Genomic DNA, 16,681 nt, shown 5'->3' on the forward strand with positions numbered 1-16,681 from the left:
AGAATGACCGGCATGTAAGTGGTCAATGAACATTACAGCACAGGAACAGACCCATCGGCCCACCAAGCCTTCGCTGATCCAGATTCCTTAATTAGGCCTACTACTTATTGCTCAAAGAATCTGTATCCCTCAATTCCCCGCCCGTTCATGTGTCTTTGAAGATGCATCGTCCTGCCTCGACCAACCATTTCATGGCAACGCGTTCCAGGCACCCACCACCCTCTGCGTGAAAAACTTTCCCCCACATCTCCCCTAAACTTTACTCCTCTCACCGTGAACCTGTGCCCCCTTGTAAATGAGTCTTCCACCCTGGGACTGACTATTCACTCTTTCTATACCTCTCTCTCAATTTTGTAGACCTTAATCAGGTCTCCCCTCAGCTTCTATCTTTCCAACAAAAACAATCCCGAGTTTATTCAACCGCCCCTCATCGCTACCGCCCTGGTAAACCTTCTTTATGCTCTCTCCAAAGCATCCACATCCTCTGGTAGTGTGACGACCAGAACTGCACCCAATATTCCAAATGTAGATTAACTAAAGTTTTATACAACTGAAACATGACCTGTCAACTCTTGTACTCGATGCCCCAGCTGATGGAGGCAAGCATGCCATATGCCTTTGATCCACCTGCATTGCCACGTTGATGGAACTATGGACCTGAACGCCCAGATCCCTCTATGTCAATACTCTTACAGTAAATGCCATTTACTGTATAATTCACACCTGAATTTGATCTTCCAAAATGCACCACCTCGCATTTGTCTGGATTGAACTAATCTGCCATTTCTCTGCCCAGTTCTCCAATCTATCTATATTCCGCTGTATTCTCTTGACAGCCCCTTCACTATCTGCAACCCCATTTTCTTAGTGTTATCTGCAAACTTGCTAATTAGACCATCTACATTTCTTGCAGATCATTTGTAGATATATATTACAACAGCCGTCATCAGCAGTGAGACTCTAATCACTAACGTTTTCTATACAAATGTTATATTGGTTCTATTTTTGTGGCAAACTTGATGATGCAGGCATCAAATAACCCATTTTACTATAAATTTAATGCTTTGAAATTCCATCCTCTATATCTGCTTCATTTGGTTTCCGATTAGTCGGATTTGCCTTACTGTCCAAACATCTGCAACTCAGCAGTTCTCTGATTTTGAATTACTCTTATCTTGATTACCTGCCGTTGTCTGAGGCTGAATACATTCAAATCTGCCAACTGCTGCAATGGCTCTTGGTGTTGCCGGCATCTTTTTAGTCTATTCCCATTCCAATGGTTGCTTAGCAACTGATGCTATAATCTCAGACAGTGGAGAAAAGCAGTATATCTGTTCAAAGCAGTGGAAAGCATTAATTGCATTCTGATAACTGTAAAGGAGTAGTTCTCTGTGCAGACTACAACCTGGGGATATTTATCAAATAAAGGCAATATCCATTTTCTTGTACAATTGCAGCTATAATTCCACGAGGTTGCTCACCCACACCCCTGGTTTTGGCAGCTCCGAGTCCCTCCATTCCAACAGGATCCGTCTCCGGGCTACCAGAAAGGCAAAAACGTCAGCACTTCTCACCCGCTGGACTTGCGGGTCTTCCAGCACTCCAAATATTGCCATTTCTGGACTAGGGACCACCTCAGCACTTCAGACATCACATCAGCGAACCCCTGCCAAACTCCCTCCAGCTTCGGACAGGCTCCAAACATGTGGACATAGTTTGTGGGTGTCCCCCTCCGCCCCGCGCAATGCCCACACATCCTTCACTCCCTCAAAAACTCTCATCTGGCCACCATCATTTGCGCCCTGTGCACTACTTCAAATTGAAATTAAGCCTAGCACATGAAGATGCATTCAACTTCCTCCTCCCATAACCCAGCCTTCAACATCCTCCCCAGCTCTTCTTCCACTTCCACTTAACTTCTCTTATCGTGGTGCCTGTGATTCCCACAAATTGGTAACCAAACCGAGCCCCCCTCCAGCCTCTGGTGCTACCGCCACTGCTCTCACACCGTCCGGGCCTCCATCTCTCTAAGTGCCCAGCTATAACCAATTTAATGATCGATTCTAGCACCTTCCCCACAACAGACGCCAAGCTAACTGGCCTATAATTTCTTGTTTTCTGCCTTCCTCCCTTGAATAGAAGGGTTATATTTGCTACTTTGTGTCCGATGGAACCTTTCCAGACCCTAGGATGAAGTCTATTAGGACCTGGAGACTTGTCACCCTACAGCTCTGCCAGTTTGCTCAGTATAGCTTTCTTAATGATTGTAATTTCACCAAGTTCCTTTCTCTCCTGCCACCTCCTGATTTACAGCTGTTTCTAGAATGTTTTTTGTATCCTCTATAGTGAATATATAAGCAAAATATCAGTTCATTTTGCCTGCCACTTGCTTATTGTCTACTATTAACTCCCCTTTCTCGCTCTCCAAAGGACCAACACTCACTTTACCTGTCTCCTATCGAGATACCTGTAGAAACTCTTGCTATCTGTTCTTACATTCTTAACTAGCTTCCCCTCGTACCCTGCCATCCTTGCCTACTCTGGCCTACATGTGACTCCAGATCCACAGCAATGTAGTTGGCTGCATGGCAAGCCATTAATTTCAAGGGTGATTGCGAATGGCCAATAAATGCTGACCCATCTCGCGATGCCCACACCCCATAAATAAATAAATAGGAAAAAGGTTTGGTTTGAGTTGGCTCGCATTGGTTTATTTTGCTGGCTGTCCTGGATCTGGGAAGTTGCTGTTTTGTGGGCTTACTGTTCTTGGATATGTTGTTTTGCAGCCTCCAATGTGGTCAGCAGATCAGTGCACTTAAGGAACAATGTGAAGAGAAGTTGAAGACTCTAGGGAAAGTGCATGACCAGCCATCAAAATATCAAGATGATTCCATTAAACAAAAGCAGGTGAGCTGTGTGGAATCTTTGGAGCTATTTTTTTCAGTATTGGTAAAAATTTGTTTCATGTTGCTGTTTAGTATTAAGTTTCAGTTGTTGAAAACTGGATAAATTGCAGGCAAATCTACTAGTGTGTATGTATGTTCAGATTGAAAAATCCTGAATTATGGAACTTTCTTTGCACTGTCCAAAAAAACCCAAATGTTCAGACACCATATCACTCACTATTTCCAGATCTGACCAGAATCTTTTGTAAAGTTGTGCTCGGTAAAATCTAGCCACTTTCTCCCTTGAGAGAGATTGGGGAAAAATTGGAGGATTTAATGCTTGCGTAAGACCTCAACAGGTTTTACAGGCCGCAATTCCTTTTCTACCAACCAAAATAAATGAAAGGACAGTTCAGATTTTTGGTAGCCCCCTCCAGCAAGCTTGGTTGACTTTTGGAGTTGGAGGAACTTTACAGTCTTTTCTTTCCCCCATGGGTTAGCATTACTTTAGTACCAGGTGGGGAGGCTGGTACTTGTGATCTCGTAGATAAGGTGAGCGATCTTTGGAGGAGGAGAAGGTGCCGCTAGAAGCGATCAAGGCAAAATGGGAGGAAGAGTTGGGAGAGGGTATGAAGGAGGGGTTCTGGTGTGAGTTGCTCCAGAGGGCGTATGCGAGGTTGGGGCTAATACAGCTGAAGGTGGTGTATAGCGCACACCTTACAAGGGCGAGGATGAGCCGGCTCTTTGACGGGGTAGAAGATTTATGTGAACATTGCGGGGGGAGGGGGGCGGGCACACGCAAACCACATTCATATGTTTTGGTCCTGTCCAAAGCTGGAGGATTGCTGGAAGATGGTGTTTAGGATAATCTCTAAAGTGGTGCACGTGAAACTGGACCCGGGCCCTCGGGAGGCCATATTCAGGGTGTCGGACCAGCCAGGGTTGGAAATGGGCACGGAGGCAGATGTTGTAGCCTTCGCCTCGTTGATCGCCCGAAGGCGGATCCTGTTACAGTGGAGATCAACCTCTCCACCCTGTGCCCTGGCGTGGCAGGGGGACCTGCTGGAATTCTTGACGCTTGAAAAGGTCAAATTTGAACTGAGGGGATGGATGGAGGGGTTCTACAATTCATGGGCGTTATTCATTATGCACTTTCGAGAATTGGATCACATCGACAATTGGTGGGGGGCTGGGCGGGTTGGGGGGAGAGGGACTAATGGTGATTTATGGGTGATTCCTGATTCCTTTTTGTCATTCGTTTTATGTTAACATGCGGGCTAATGTCTGAGGTTTGGTGGGAGGATGGGATCGTTGTTATTGATATGGGGATTGACATTACATTCGTTACTGTTTATTGTTGGGTGTAAATTTGGGAGAAAATGTGAAAAAGGAGGAGAATAAAAAATATTTTAAAAAATAAGGTGAGTGATCTAATGGACAAGGTGAGCATTGATGGACGTTCACCATCTTCCTTTAAGCTGCTTCATGCAGCTTGCCTACCTTACCTTCCTGTACCAGCCTCCCCGAACAGGCGCCGGAATGTGGCGACTAGGGGCTTTTCACAGTAACTTCATTGAAGCCTACTTGTGGCAATAAGCTATTATTATTATTACCTGGTTTTGTAAATGTAATGTACTCGTCTTGGGGTTTTGCAGGCTGGTCATGCACTTTCTCTAAAGTCTTGAACTAGTGTTGTTCCTCGAGTGCCTTGACCTACTGACCACATGCAGGCTGCAAGACCGCCTCCAAGAACAGTAAACAATTGCTCACAAAACAGCACCTGCAATTCTATAGCCCTTCCCAAATAGAGAAAGATTTTAAAAATGTATTCCTTAATAGGATGTGGGTGATGCTGGTGAATGATGTTGACCCATCTTTAATTGCCCTAGAACTGATTGGCCTACTCGACCATTTGATTGGTTGATTTGGTTTATTGGCTTGTGTACCAAGGTACAGTGAAAAGTATTCTGCATACAGTCCGTAAAGATCGTTCCATACATGGAAAAAAACAGGACAAACATGAATACACAATGTAAATAGATAGACACGGGCAACAGGTGAAGCATACGGAGTGTAGTACTACTCAGTAGAGAAGATGTGTGAAGAGATAAAAGCAAATTACTGTGGATGGTGGGATCTGAAACGAAAGAGAAAATGCTGGAAAATCTCAGCAGGCCTGGCAGCATCTGTAGGGAGAGAAAAGAGCTAACGTTTCGAGTCCGATGACTCTTTGTCAAAGATGTGTGAAGAGATCAGTTCAGTCCATAAGAGTAAGAGGAGTCTGTTACCAGTGGGGAAGAAGCTGTTTTTGAGTCTGTTAGTGCATGTTCTCAGGTTTTGTACCTCCTACCTGATGGAAGAGGTTGGAAGAGCGAATAAGCGGATGGGAGGGGTCTTTGATTATGCTGCCCACTTTCCCAAGGCAGCGGGAGGTGCAGACAGAATCAATGGATGGGAGGCGGGATTTGTGTGATGGACTGGGCTGTGTTCACGACTTTTCATTTCATAGCACAGTTGAGAGTTAACAGAGTTATCTTGCAGTTCAGTTTGGGTTGGCTCACATTACTGCCAATGAGGTAGTTTCATAGAATTTACAGCGCAGAAGGAGGCCATTCGGCCCATCGAGTCTGCACTGGTTCTTGGAAAGAGCACCCTACCCAAGGTCCACACCTCCACCCTATCCCCATAGCCCAGTAACCCCACTCAACACCAAGTGCAATTTTGGACACTAAGGGCAATTTAGCATGGCCAATCCACCGAACCTGCACATCTTTGGACTGTGGGAGGAAACCGGAGCACCCGGAGGAAACCCATGCACACACGAGGAGGATGTGCAGACTCCGCACAGACAGTGACCCAAGCTGGGAATCGAACCTGGGACCCTGGAGCTGTGAAGCAATTGTGCTATCCACAATGCTACCGTGCCGAATTCAGTTTCTGAATTCGGCCAACAAAATTGAGCTATCTTATGGGGAGTAGTGGCAGAGTGGTAATGCAATTAAGATAACGGAACAAATACACTTGCACTTATGCAACTGTCTCCGAGAGAGTACAGAAACTATACTTTTTTTATTAATCATTCATGGGATGTGGGCGTTGCTGGCTAGGTCTGCATTCATTGCTCATCCCTAATTGCCTTTGAGAAGGTGGCGCATTTTGACCCAGCCATTGTGAAGGAGCTATGATATAATTCCAAATCAGGATGGTGAGTGGAATGGAGGGTAACGTTCAGGTGGTGGGGTTACCAGGTATCTGCTGCTCTTGCCCTTCTAGATAATAGTGTTTGTGAGTTTGGAAGGTGCTGTTTAAGGAACCTTGGTGAGTTCCTGCCGTGCTTCTTGTCGATGTTGCTACTGTGAGTTGGTGGTGGAGGGAGGGAATGTTTGTGGCTGGGGTGCCAATCAAGCCAGTTGCTTTGATGTGTCTTTGGAGATGGTGGACGTTTTGGGGAGACGGAAGGTGAGTTACTTGTCTCAGAATTCCTAGCCTCTGACCTGCACTTGTAGCCACAATATTTATGTGGCTAATCCAGTTCAGTTTCTAGCCAATGGCAATCCCCAGGATGTTGATGATGTGAGATTCAGTGATGGTTAGACTCTCATATTTGAGATAATCATTGCCTGACACTTGTGTGGCGCGAATGTTACTTGCCACTTGTCAGCCCAAGCCTGATTATTGTCCAGATCTTGCATTTTCTCCAAATTATGTGTCTGATTTGATAGACTAACTTGATAGAGTTTTTCGAGGAGGTCACTAAGATGATTGATGCAGGTAGGGCAGTAGATGTTGTCTATATGGACTTCAGTAAGGCCTTTGACAAGGTCCCTCATGGTAGACTAGTACGAAAGGTGAAGTCACACGTGATCAGGGGTGAGCTGGCAAGGTGGATACAGAACTGGCTAGGCCATAGAAGGCAGAGAGTAGCAATGGAGGGATGCTTTTCTAATTGGAGGGCTGTGACCAGTGGTGTTCCACAGGGATCAGTGCTGGGACCTTTGCTCTTTGTAGTATATATAAATGATTTGGAGGAAAATGTAACTGGTCTGATTAGTAAGTTTGCAGACGACACAAAGGTTGGTGGAATTGCGGATAGCGATGAGGACTGTCTGAGGATACAGCAGGATTTAGATTGTCTGGAGACTTGGGCGGAGAGATGGCAGATGGACTTTAATCCGGACAAATGTGAGGTAATGCATTTTGGAAGGTCTAAGCAGGTAGGGAATATACAGTGAATGGTAGAACCCTCAAGAGTATTGAAAGTCAAAGAGATCTAGGAGTACAGGTCCACAGGTCATTGAAAGGGGCAACACAGGTGGAGAAGGTAGTCAAGAAGGCATACGGCATGCTTGCCTTCATTGGCCGGGGCATTGAGTATAAGAATTGGCAAGTCATGTTGCAGCTGTATAGAACCTTAGTTAGGCCACACTTGGAGTATACTGTTCAATTCTGGCCGCCACACTACCAGAAGGATGTGGAGGCTTTAGAGAGGGTGCAGAAGAGATTTACCAGAATGTTGCCTGGTATGGAGGGCATTAGCTATGAGGAGCGGTTGAATAAACTCGGTTTGTTCTCACTGGAACGAAGGAGGTTGAGGGGAGACCTGATAGAGGTATACAAATTATGAGGGGCATAGACAGAGTGGATAGTCAGAGGCTTTTCCCCAGGGTAGAGGGGTCAATTACTAGGGGTCATAGGTTTAAGGTGAGAGGGGCAAGGTTTAGAGTAGATGTACGAGGCAGGTTTTTTACGCAGAGGATAGTGGGTGCCTGGAACTCGCTACCGGAGGAGGTAGTGGAAGCAGGGACGATAGTGACATTTAAGGGGCATCTTGACAAATACATGAATGGGATGGGAATAGAGGGATACGGACCCAGGAAGTGTAGAAGATTGTAGTTTAGTCGGGCAGCATGGTCGGCACGGGCTTGGAGGGCCGAAGGGCCTGTTCCTGTGCTGTATATTTCTTTGTTCTTTGTTCTTCTTTGATTCTGAAGTTTCATTGGTGTCCTATTGTGCTCCTGACCCTCCATTTACCCTTCCTCGTATTACTGTGTCCTGTAAAGAAAAATTGCGAGTGCTCTTAGAAGTTGGCATTTCCAGCGCCGCTTACTTAGCACACCACTGCCATGATTATGACCAAACCAGTTTCTAAAGTCATCCCTCCTTTAGTAATGAGCAACAAAGAGCCCACACGAGTTTGGTTGAAACCAAACTTACTTTATTTTTACAAACTAATTATGTACAGCTCCAGTAGATCACTCCTGGGTCTTCTCTAGTTGGTGCCTGACTGGCCGACTCTATACAAGCCAAGTAATTGTTAAGACCATGGCGAAGGAGGGCGCTGGACCCTTTTGCTGCCTGCCTGAGTGTCATGCACCTGAGGATTGGGCGGCGTGTATCTCCCAAGGTGAACTCCGCTGACAGGAACGACTTGACGACTGCCATTTGCAAGGCTGTGGATCGCAAGCTTCCTCATCGGAGACCTCCTACATCTCCATCTCTGAAGTCCGAGTCGACAGCATCAGTCATCTCGGCGCCTTGACCTTCTTTGGGATCCGCTGTGGCCAGATCAGGCAACTGATGCGGTTTGAGAAGATGTTTCCGAGGGCGAGGAGCTTTCCGAAGAAGCTGTTGCCTGCACCGAAGATGGCTGAGGTGCTTTCACATAGTGCGACCCTGGGCCTGCACCTGGTAAGAAACTGACCCCGTCTGGCGAAGGATCACGCCGGAAATCCATTGGACCGTCGGTGAAGTTACGAACAAAGACCCATGTCACCTGGTACAAAGTGTCTGAAGGACGACGTTGAGTGGAGCAATGCCCTTGCTGCTCCTGGTTGTGGAGCACTTTTGCACCCATGTCCGGAAAAATCATGCTAAGGTAGCTACAAAGTCTTCTGCCCATCAGTAGTTCCACAGGGGCTACCCCAGTTTCTTGTGTGCACAGTACTCCTGGAGCAAAACGAGAAGCGAGCCAGCCTAGTGTCCATCAATCCTGAAGACTGCTTCTTGAGGCCCCGTTTAAATGCACTAAACAATTGGATGCCGGGTGATATATGGCAGTATGAATATGCCACACCCCATTTGCCTTCAAAAACCAGGAGAAATCACTCGTGAAAGGAGTGCTAATAATAATCTTTAGTGTCACAAGTAGGCTTGCATTAACACTGCCATGAAGTTACTGTGAAAAGCCCCTAGTCGCCACATTCCGGCGCCTGTTTGGGAACACAGTGGGAGAATTCAGAATGTCCAAATTACGTTAACTATTAGATCCCCACTGGGTCTCCTCTAGTCGATGCCTCACTGGCTAACTCTATTTATACACGCCAAGTATTGTTAAGGGTCCCCCACTCCCTTATTGGGCAAACTCATATTCTGCAAGATCCACGGGGTAGTTAATCATCCCTACCCTGTAACACCAGTGCGGGTTATAAAACCACCTTTCAGTAGCATTTCCTAAATTGCCTGGGAGCCTGAGCAGAATGTACAGGACATGAGGACACTTAAGTCTTTGGTAACCATATGTTGCAGGCAGTGGCGATCTGAGCTGAAGTCTTGCGCACTGTTGAAGCCTGCCAACGTTGCCTTTAATCTAACTTTTTATTCCCATCTCCTATTTCTCTTGCTTTGATTTCACAGGCCAGAGAGGAGGATGAGAAAGTGGTTAATCCTCAAAATTCCGACTGGGATTACAGCAAAGCCAAAGTAAATCCTCCGATTGAGAAGCAGATGGCTGAGAGCAATAAACCCAGCATTAATCTTAATGAAGGAAACAAACTGCAGCATCACCAAGATGATGACCAGAAATTACCAAGTAAGAAAGGCTTGTAAATAAATTGTCATTATGTAACCTAGCAACTAAAGTACTGCCCTTCAGATACGCATGTTTGAATAGTTGTTTGTGTGCAGATACTGAAAACTCCGATTTGATAGATGCAGTCCAATTTGCCTCTTGAGGTACGATTCATTTTTGGTGTTTGCATCACTGAGCTTTGGAAAAACAAATTGAATCTTTGGGCCCATGATTGCTCCATTGGTATTGTATTAAAGTAAAAATAATATACAAAGCATAAACAACATTTCAGCTATGAAGTAGGAATCCAATTCTGACAGCTTTGAAATGAAATGTTAGACATGTTGCAGTCTGCGTTCTTGGAAACAAATGCTGAAAAGCCGAGCCAAATTATGTTTGCCTTATTTCACACAAATCAAAAATGGCTGTGAAATTCATAAGATGTAGGAGCAGAATTAGGTCATTTGGCCCATCGAGTCTGCTCTGCCATTCTATCACAGCTGATCTCATCCTGGCCTTAACCCCACCATCCTGCCCGTTCTCCATAGCCCTTCAACCCATTACCAATTAAAAATGTATCTAACTACTCCTTAAATTTACTCATGCCCCAGCATCCACCCCACTCTGTGGTGGCGAATTCCACTGATTCACGACCCTTCGGGAGAAGTAGTGGAGTGGTGGAACTCCACCACTCCATTTTAAATTTACTACCTCTTATCCTAAGACTATGACCTCTCTTTCTTCAGTGAAGAACAAGCTTCATTACTGTCTTGCCACATCCTAATCTTTTGACTAGAATAGATGGTATTGCAAAAGAGAAAGGCTATGTCAGTTTGACTGGATTTGTTCATGTGCAATCAGATTAATCACAAAAGAAAACCTGTTCAAAGTACACCAGTCGCAATTTTAAAAAGAACACACCCAAGCAAGATTTTTGTGACTGGCAAACATCTCTGAAATGAAACAACATAGATTAATCAGTACTGAATGTCTTTGGGAACTTGCATATTTGTTATTAGCTAAAAAGAATTTTGATATTTTTGGGGTAATTGTTTGCCTCTTGTATCTGCCGTTACCCTATGTATAGCTGGCTTTGCTGAATGATGTACAGCTTGACTCAACTTGCTGATTGGCAGTGGGGAGAAAGTGTCGAACTAATATTAATCCGGTGAATTTTTAATGCGTAAATATGTAAGTCTCCTGCCAATCCTTCCTTCCTGCCAAGGGGCCGAGGTGGAGATGGTTAGCAGTTTCAAATTCCTAGGGGTGCACATCTCCAAAAATCTGTCCTGGTCCACCCACATCGACGCTACCACCAAGAAAGCACAACAGCGCCTATACTTCCTCAGGAAACTAAGGAAATTTGGCATGTCCACATTAACCCTTACCAACTTTTACAGATGCACCACAGAAAGCATCCTATCGGGCTGCATCACAGCCTGGTATGGCAACTGCTCGGCCCAGGACCGCAAGAAACTTCAGAGAGTCGTGAACACCGCCCAGTCCATCAAACGAACCTGCCTCCCATCCGTTGACTCCATCTACACCTCCCGCTGCCTGGGGAAAGCAGGCAGTATAATCAAAGATCCCTCCCACCCGGCTTACTCACTCTTCCAACTTCTTCCATCGGGCAGGAGATACAGAAGTCTGAGAACACGCTCGAATAGACTCAAAAACAGCTTCTTCCCCACTGTCACCAGACTCCTAAATGACCCTCTTATGGATTGACCTCATTAACACTACACCCTCTATGCTTCATCCGATGCCAGTGCTTATGTAGTTACATTGTATATGTTGTGTTGCCCTATTATGTACTTTCTTTTCTTCCCATGTACTTAATGATCTGTTGAGCAGCTCGCAGAAAAATACTTTTCACTGTACCTCGGTACACGTGACAATAAACAAATCCAATCCAATCCCTGAGTTGTCCCCCAGTAGATATTAGTTGGGTGGATGCTGAAATCAGCAGTCTACACACCATTTTAAAATGATGAAGTAAAGGTCAATTGAGCTTGTTACTAAGCCAGTTGACTGGATATTATGCTACCCCTGCCATAATATGGGTGGGAGGGAGTGGTGGCTGTTTTTAAACACTGAATTGAAACATTAAGGGAAGGAAGAGGGGGCACATTGTTCAGTTGGGCGTGTGCGCATGGGGAAGGAGCGAGGGCAACTCCAAGTTGTCATCCAACCTGCGCCCATTATTCAGCCAGTCAGAATGGCCAGCAGCTCTGCTCTCGAGGGTAGGACTCCCTCCCACTGAGACTGAGGAAGTCCCACAGTCACCTAGATTAGCCTGCCAGTAGTGCTGTGGGGTGGACTTCTTCCATGTGTCTGTCCAAAATTGCACTCCGCTTCTTAACTTGAAGCTGCTTTCAACATGTCTAAATACAAGAAAACGTATCACGAATCATCTCTAACCACACACTGTGAACTTAATTCCTTTCCCTTCCTAAGCTACAAACACATTTCTATGCTTTCTCACTGTGTTGAAATCGATGTTTTATGCTCTAATGGGGACTTTCCCCGGGACTTTTAAATTGTGGAATTCCTTCCTTAGTGGGATTGCTTCTTTTCAATTTTTCCTTTTTGTCTCTTCTTTCTTGCTGTTTTAAACCGTGGCATCTTACTCCTGCTCTGCCTGTGGTATGTGCAATTTCCAGCATGCACTGCAGCTGTCCAGCAAGGTAGCTTTGATTGCTCTACATTCCCCTGTGTGCCATTTGTCACCAAGCAGGACAACAATCATGAGCGAACGCCATCTTTGCCCAAGTTCCACTCCATGCTGCACAATATCCTGCCTCGGCCATATATCACCAATCATTCCTCCTTCGTTGCTAGGCCAGCCTTTTGGAATTCCCTACCTAGCAACATCACCTCAATGATTATTGAAGGGCAAGACCCATTATCACCCCCACAGGACATCTATGGATGAACAATAAATGTGGCCATGTCTGGAGGCAGGGGAGGGAAAGAGAGGATGTATAATATGTTTTTTTAATGTACTGCTAAAATTTCAGTATTGCCTTTACAGATCTGGGCAAAGCAGATGATGATGCTGGCATGCCTGGGATAGAAGAAAATGAGCAGTCAAAACCTGTAGACCTTTTGAATGGTACGTACTTCTGTATGTTTAGATTATTGTATTGAGTATATGTAAAACATCCTGAATTGAATGATAAAATGAGCTGGATTTTTCCCAGACTGTTTAACATCGGTGCAAATAATTTCATGTTGGGAAATGGATTTACCGTCTCCTCCCTATGCTGAACCAGCTCCACTATCCCAGAAGACGTGCTTGTTGGGTGAATTGGACATTCTGAATTCTCCCTCTGTGTAAACTGGGGGCAAAGTCTTTATGGTGAAAGAGTTGAGGAACAGTGGAGAACCTTCCAAGCAAATTTTCACAGTTCTCAGCAAAGGTTTATACCAACAAAAAGGAAGGACGGTAAAAAGAGGGAAAATCAACCGTGGATATCTAAGGAAATAAGGGAGAATATCAAATTGAAGGAAAAAGCATAAAAAGTGGCAAAGATTAGTGGGAGACTAGATGACTGGGGAATCTTTAGGGGGCAACCGAAAGCTACTAAAAATGCTATAAAGAAGAGTAAGATAGATTATGAGAGTAAACTTGCTCAGAATATAAAAACAGATAGTAAAAGTTTCTACAAATATATAAAACAAAAAAGAGTGGCTAAGGTAAATATTGGTCCTTTCGAGGATGAGAAGGGAGATTTAATAATAGGAGATGAGGAAATGGCTGAGGAACTGAACAGGTTTTTTGGGTAGGTCTTCACAGTGGAAGACACAAATAACATGCCAGTGACTGATAGAAATGAGGCTATGACTGGTATTATTACTATCTCATGTCACCACTCTCCTAGACACTAGGAAGCTAACCCCGTGACTAGCTGGTGGAGTCAGTGGGTCCCATCCAACTTTTTCTACCCTTTGGTTCTAACAGCTGAAACTGGGCAGTAGGTTAGACCATCAAGTATTATCTTTTAACTCCCTTCAACAAATAAAAGCTACATTATTTTCCCTATTCTTTACTTAAATATGTACTGATTTTTGCTTTGATTTGGTTTTCCCTATTCTTGCGGAGCAGTAGGTCAGATTCATGTTGCCTTCGATCTCTGCTACTTATTGATCAAGGTGTGGTTTGTGATGGCTCTAAACTCGCATTCAAGATGAGAGCAGAAATGGCTAATGACGGAGTCATTGACCAACTGAATCATTGCCAAAAAGAAAAAACAAATGTACTTTTTATGAAATAAAGTGTCAGCTTTTATTTCTGCCTCCTACCCGAGTGGTTCAAACTAATTGTAAAGTTATAACTGAACAGATAATTCAGGAGAAATATCTTCACGATTCTGGATGCAGTGAACCACAATGGTACACATTGAGTGTGTTGTGTGCAGTTCTCCACATTGGACCTCCGGGGCGTGGGACTGGGATATAAACCATTGCTGCAAAAGACTGTAGTTGCAGTGCCACCTGGTGGTAATATTCTGGATCCAGGGAAATTTGTTATAAACAATAATGAAATTCAAGTGGATTTTATAAGATCACAAGATATATGTAAAGGAGGCCGTTCAGCACATCAGATCTATCCAAACAGAAAAATCTTTATGGCATTCCATGTATCTTGTTGGTTTTTCACTCTCTTTTTGTTCAGTGATAATGGGCTGGTTCGAGTTGGGCTTGGCAAACGCGGGTCTGGCCATTTCCCAAGTTAGGAAACCTGGGCCCATCGCCTCTGTCATATTTTTGTCTCCTGGAGACTTGGACAGACAGGATATAGGTTTTCCAAGTCCTGAGGCAGCATTAGTGGAGCTTGGGGCTTATTAATGATCTTTATTGTCACAAGTAGGGGCTGGTTTAGCACAGTGGGCTAAACAGCTGGCTTGTAATGCAGAACAAGGCCAGCAACGCGGGGTCAATTCCCGTACCGGCCTCTCCGAACAGGTGCCGGAATGTGGCGACTAGGGGCTTTTCACAGTAAAGCCTATTTGTGACAAGCTATTAATAATAATAATAATAATAATAATAAGTAGGCTTACATTAACACTGCAATGAATTACTGTGAAAATCCCCCAGTCGCCACATTCCGGCACCTGTTCGGGTACACCGAGGGAGAATTCAGAATGTCCAAATTACCTAACAAGCACGTCTTTTGGGACTTGTGGGAGGAAACCGGAGCACCGGGAGGAAACCCCCATAAACACTGGGAGAACGTGCAGACACCACACAGACAGACACCACACAGACAGTGACCCAAGCTGGGGATCCAACCTGGGACCTTGCGCTGTGAAGCCATAGTGCTAACCACTGTGCTACCTACCGTGCTGCCCCACAATTACAAGGTCTGCTTCGGTTGCTGGGACTTCAGACCAACTCTCCAACACAGTTCTTATGCCCCCCCCCCCCAACCCTCACTCCCCTGTTAAAGTCTTAAACAGATGTACAGGATAAGATGGTGAGGCAGAAAATTATTATACTAAATAAATTCTTTCCTTAGATCACAAGAAAAACAAACTGGTTGTTGAAGAAATTGAGAAAAGCATATCTCGGGGTGGTGGGATTCCTGGAGACAAATTGAATGCGGATGCTGAAATGATGCCTGTCCATCATTTTGAGAGGGGTCCAGCTATGCAGGCGCCCCCTCCAAACCAAGTCATGCCATATGATAACCAGCAAAACATTGCAAAACCTGGGAAATCATTGGTTGTGAAAATGCCAAATCTTGCAGCCCAGGAGAACCGAGAAGATGAAGAGCTCCCTGTCCGAGCAGATGAAATTGGAGAATCTCCGAATCGCCAACCAGGTAAGGAATGCAAACCTTTAGGAGTGTTTTGTCTCCGTCAGGCGATGAAGTTACTTTAGAATTTACGTGCACTTTCTTGTAAATCACTCTTTGGTTGTCTCAGTTCATGGAGTCAGCTTGAACAAGAAGACACTCCAGTGTGGGAGTGGTTTGCAATAATACCTATTTTGTGAGCTGTAAAATCCAGATGCCCGACTGTACAGAAAGGTTCTTCGGCCCATCGAGTCTGCACTGACACAACTGCACTAAACCTACACTAATCCCACTTCTAGCACTTGCCCCACAGCCTTGAATGTTATGACATTTCAAATGCTCATTCATGTACTTAGGCTGTGAGGTTTCTCACCTCTACTACCCTTCGAGGCAGTGCCTTTTATTTATTTATTTTTAAAATAAATCTTTTTATTGGCATTTCCCATATTTATAGGAAGTTGTGTATATATACACATTTTTCTCGCCCGCGCTAATTTCCTTTATTATACAGAGGTTTAGTTTGTCCTTCGTTTAACTGACCCGATGTGCATTTCGTTCTCCCCCCCCCCCCCCCCCCCAAAAAAAAATAGGGTTCTTATTTCATAGATTTCATAGAATTTACAGCGCAGAAGGAGGCCATTCGGCCCATCGAGTCTGCACCGGCTCTTGGAAAGAGCACCCTACCCAAGCCCACACCTCCACCCTATCCCCATCACCCAGTAACCCCACCCAACACTAAGGGCAATTTTGGACACGAAGGGCAATTTATCATGGCCAATCCACCTAACCTGCACATCTTTGGACTGTGGGAGGAAACCGGAGCACCCGGAGGAAACCCACGCACACACTGGGAGGATGTGCAGACTCCGCACAGTGACCCAGCCGGAAATCGAACCTGGGACCCTGGAGCTGTGAAGCAATTGTGCTATCCACAATGCTACCGTGCTGCCCTGTGCACCACTTTGAGCTGCATAAGGCATAGCCTTGCGCAGGAGGAGGTGGAGTTCACCCTGCTCAGTGCTGCGCACCAGAGTCCCCATCCTACCACTGTCCCCAGTTCGTCCTCCCATTTGTGTCTGGTCTTGTCCAGTGGAGTACGGGCTCTGTCCAGTAGCTGTGCGTATATTTTCCCACATAGCCCTCCCTTCTCGCTGCTTGTGCGTATCAGGTCCTCCAGTAGTGTGGTTTCTGGGGCCTCGGGGGTACGCT

At 45.2% G+C, this 16,681-nt stretch overlaps 1 protein-coding gene across 7 annotated transcripts in view; it reads left to right on the top strand.

Annotated features, from left to right (window-relative positions):
- The window catches only part of golm2 (golgi membrane protein 2), a 129,090-nt gene that overhangs the window by 58,076 nt on the left and 54,333 nt on the right, over positions 1–16,681 (top strand). For all 7 annotated transcript variants that reach the window (XR_011933852.1, XM_072470395.1, XM_072470398.1 and 4 more), the window contains exons 5-8: positions 2,787–2,907; positions 9,519–9,693; positions 12,707–12,787; positions 15,194–15,499. Coding sequence is in view for 6 of the 7 variants with exons in the window: in XM_072470395.1 (XP_072326496.1) it covers positions 2,787–2,907; positions 9,519–9,693; positions 12,707–12,787; positions 15,194–15,499 (683 nt within the window). In the remaining variant the exon portion in view is untranslated. The remainder of the gene's footprint in view (positions 1–2,786; positions 2,908–9,518; positions 9,694–12,706; positions 12,788–15,193; positions 15,500–16,681) is intronic.

This window comes from Scyliorhinus torazame, chromosome 12, assembly GCF_047496885.1.
Source record: "Scyliorhinus torazame isolate Kashiwa2021f chromosome 12, sScyTor2.1, whole genome shotgun sequence".
Lineage (NCBI taxonomy): Eukaryota > Metazoa > Chordata > Chondrichthyes > Carcharhiniformes > Scyliorhinidae > Scyliorhinus > Scyliorhinus torazame.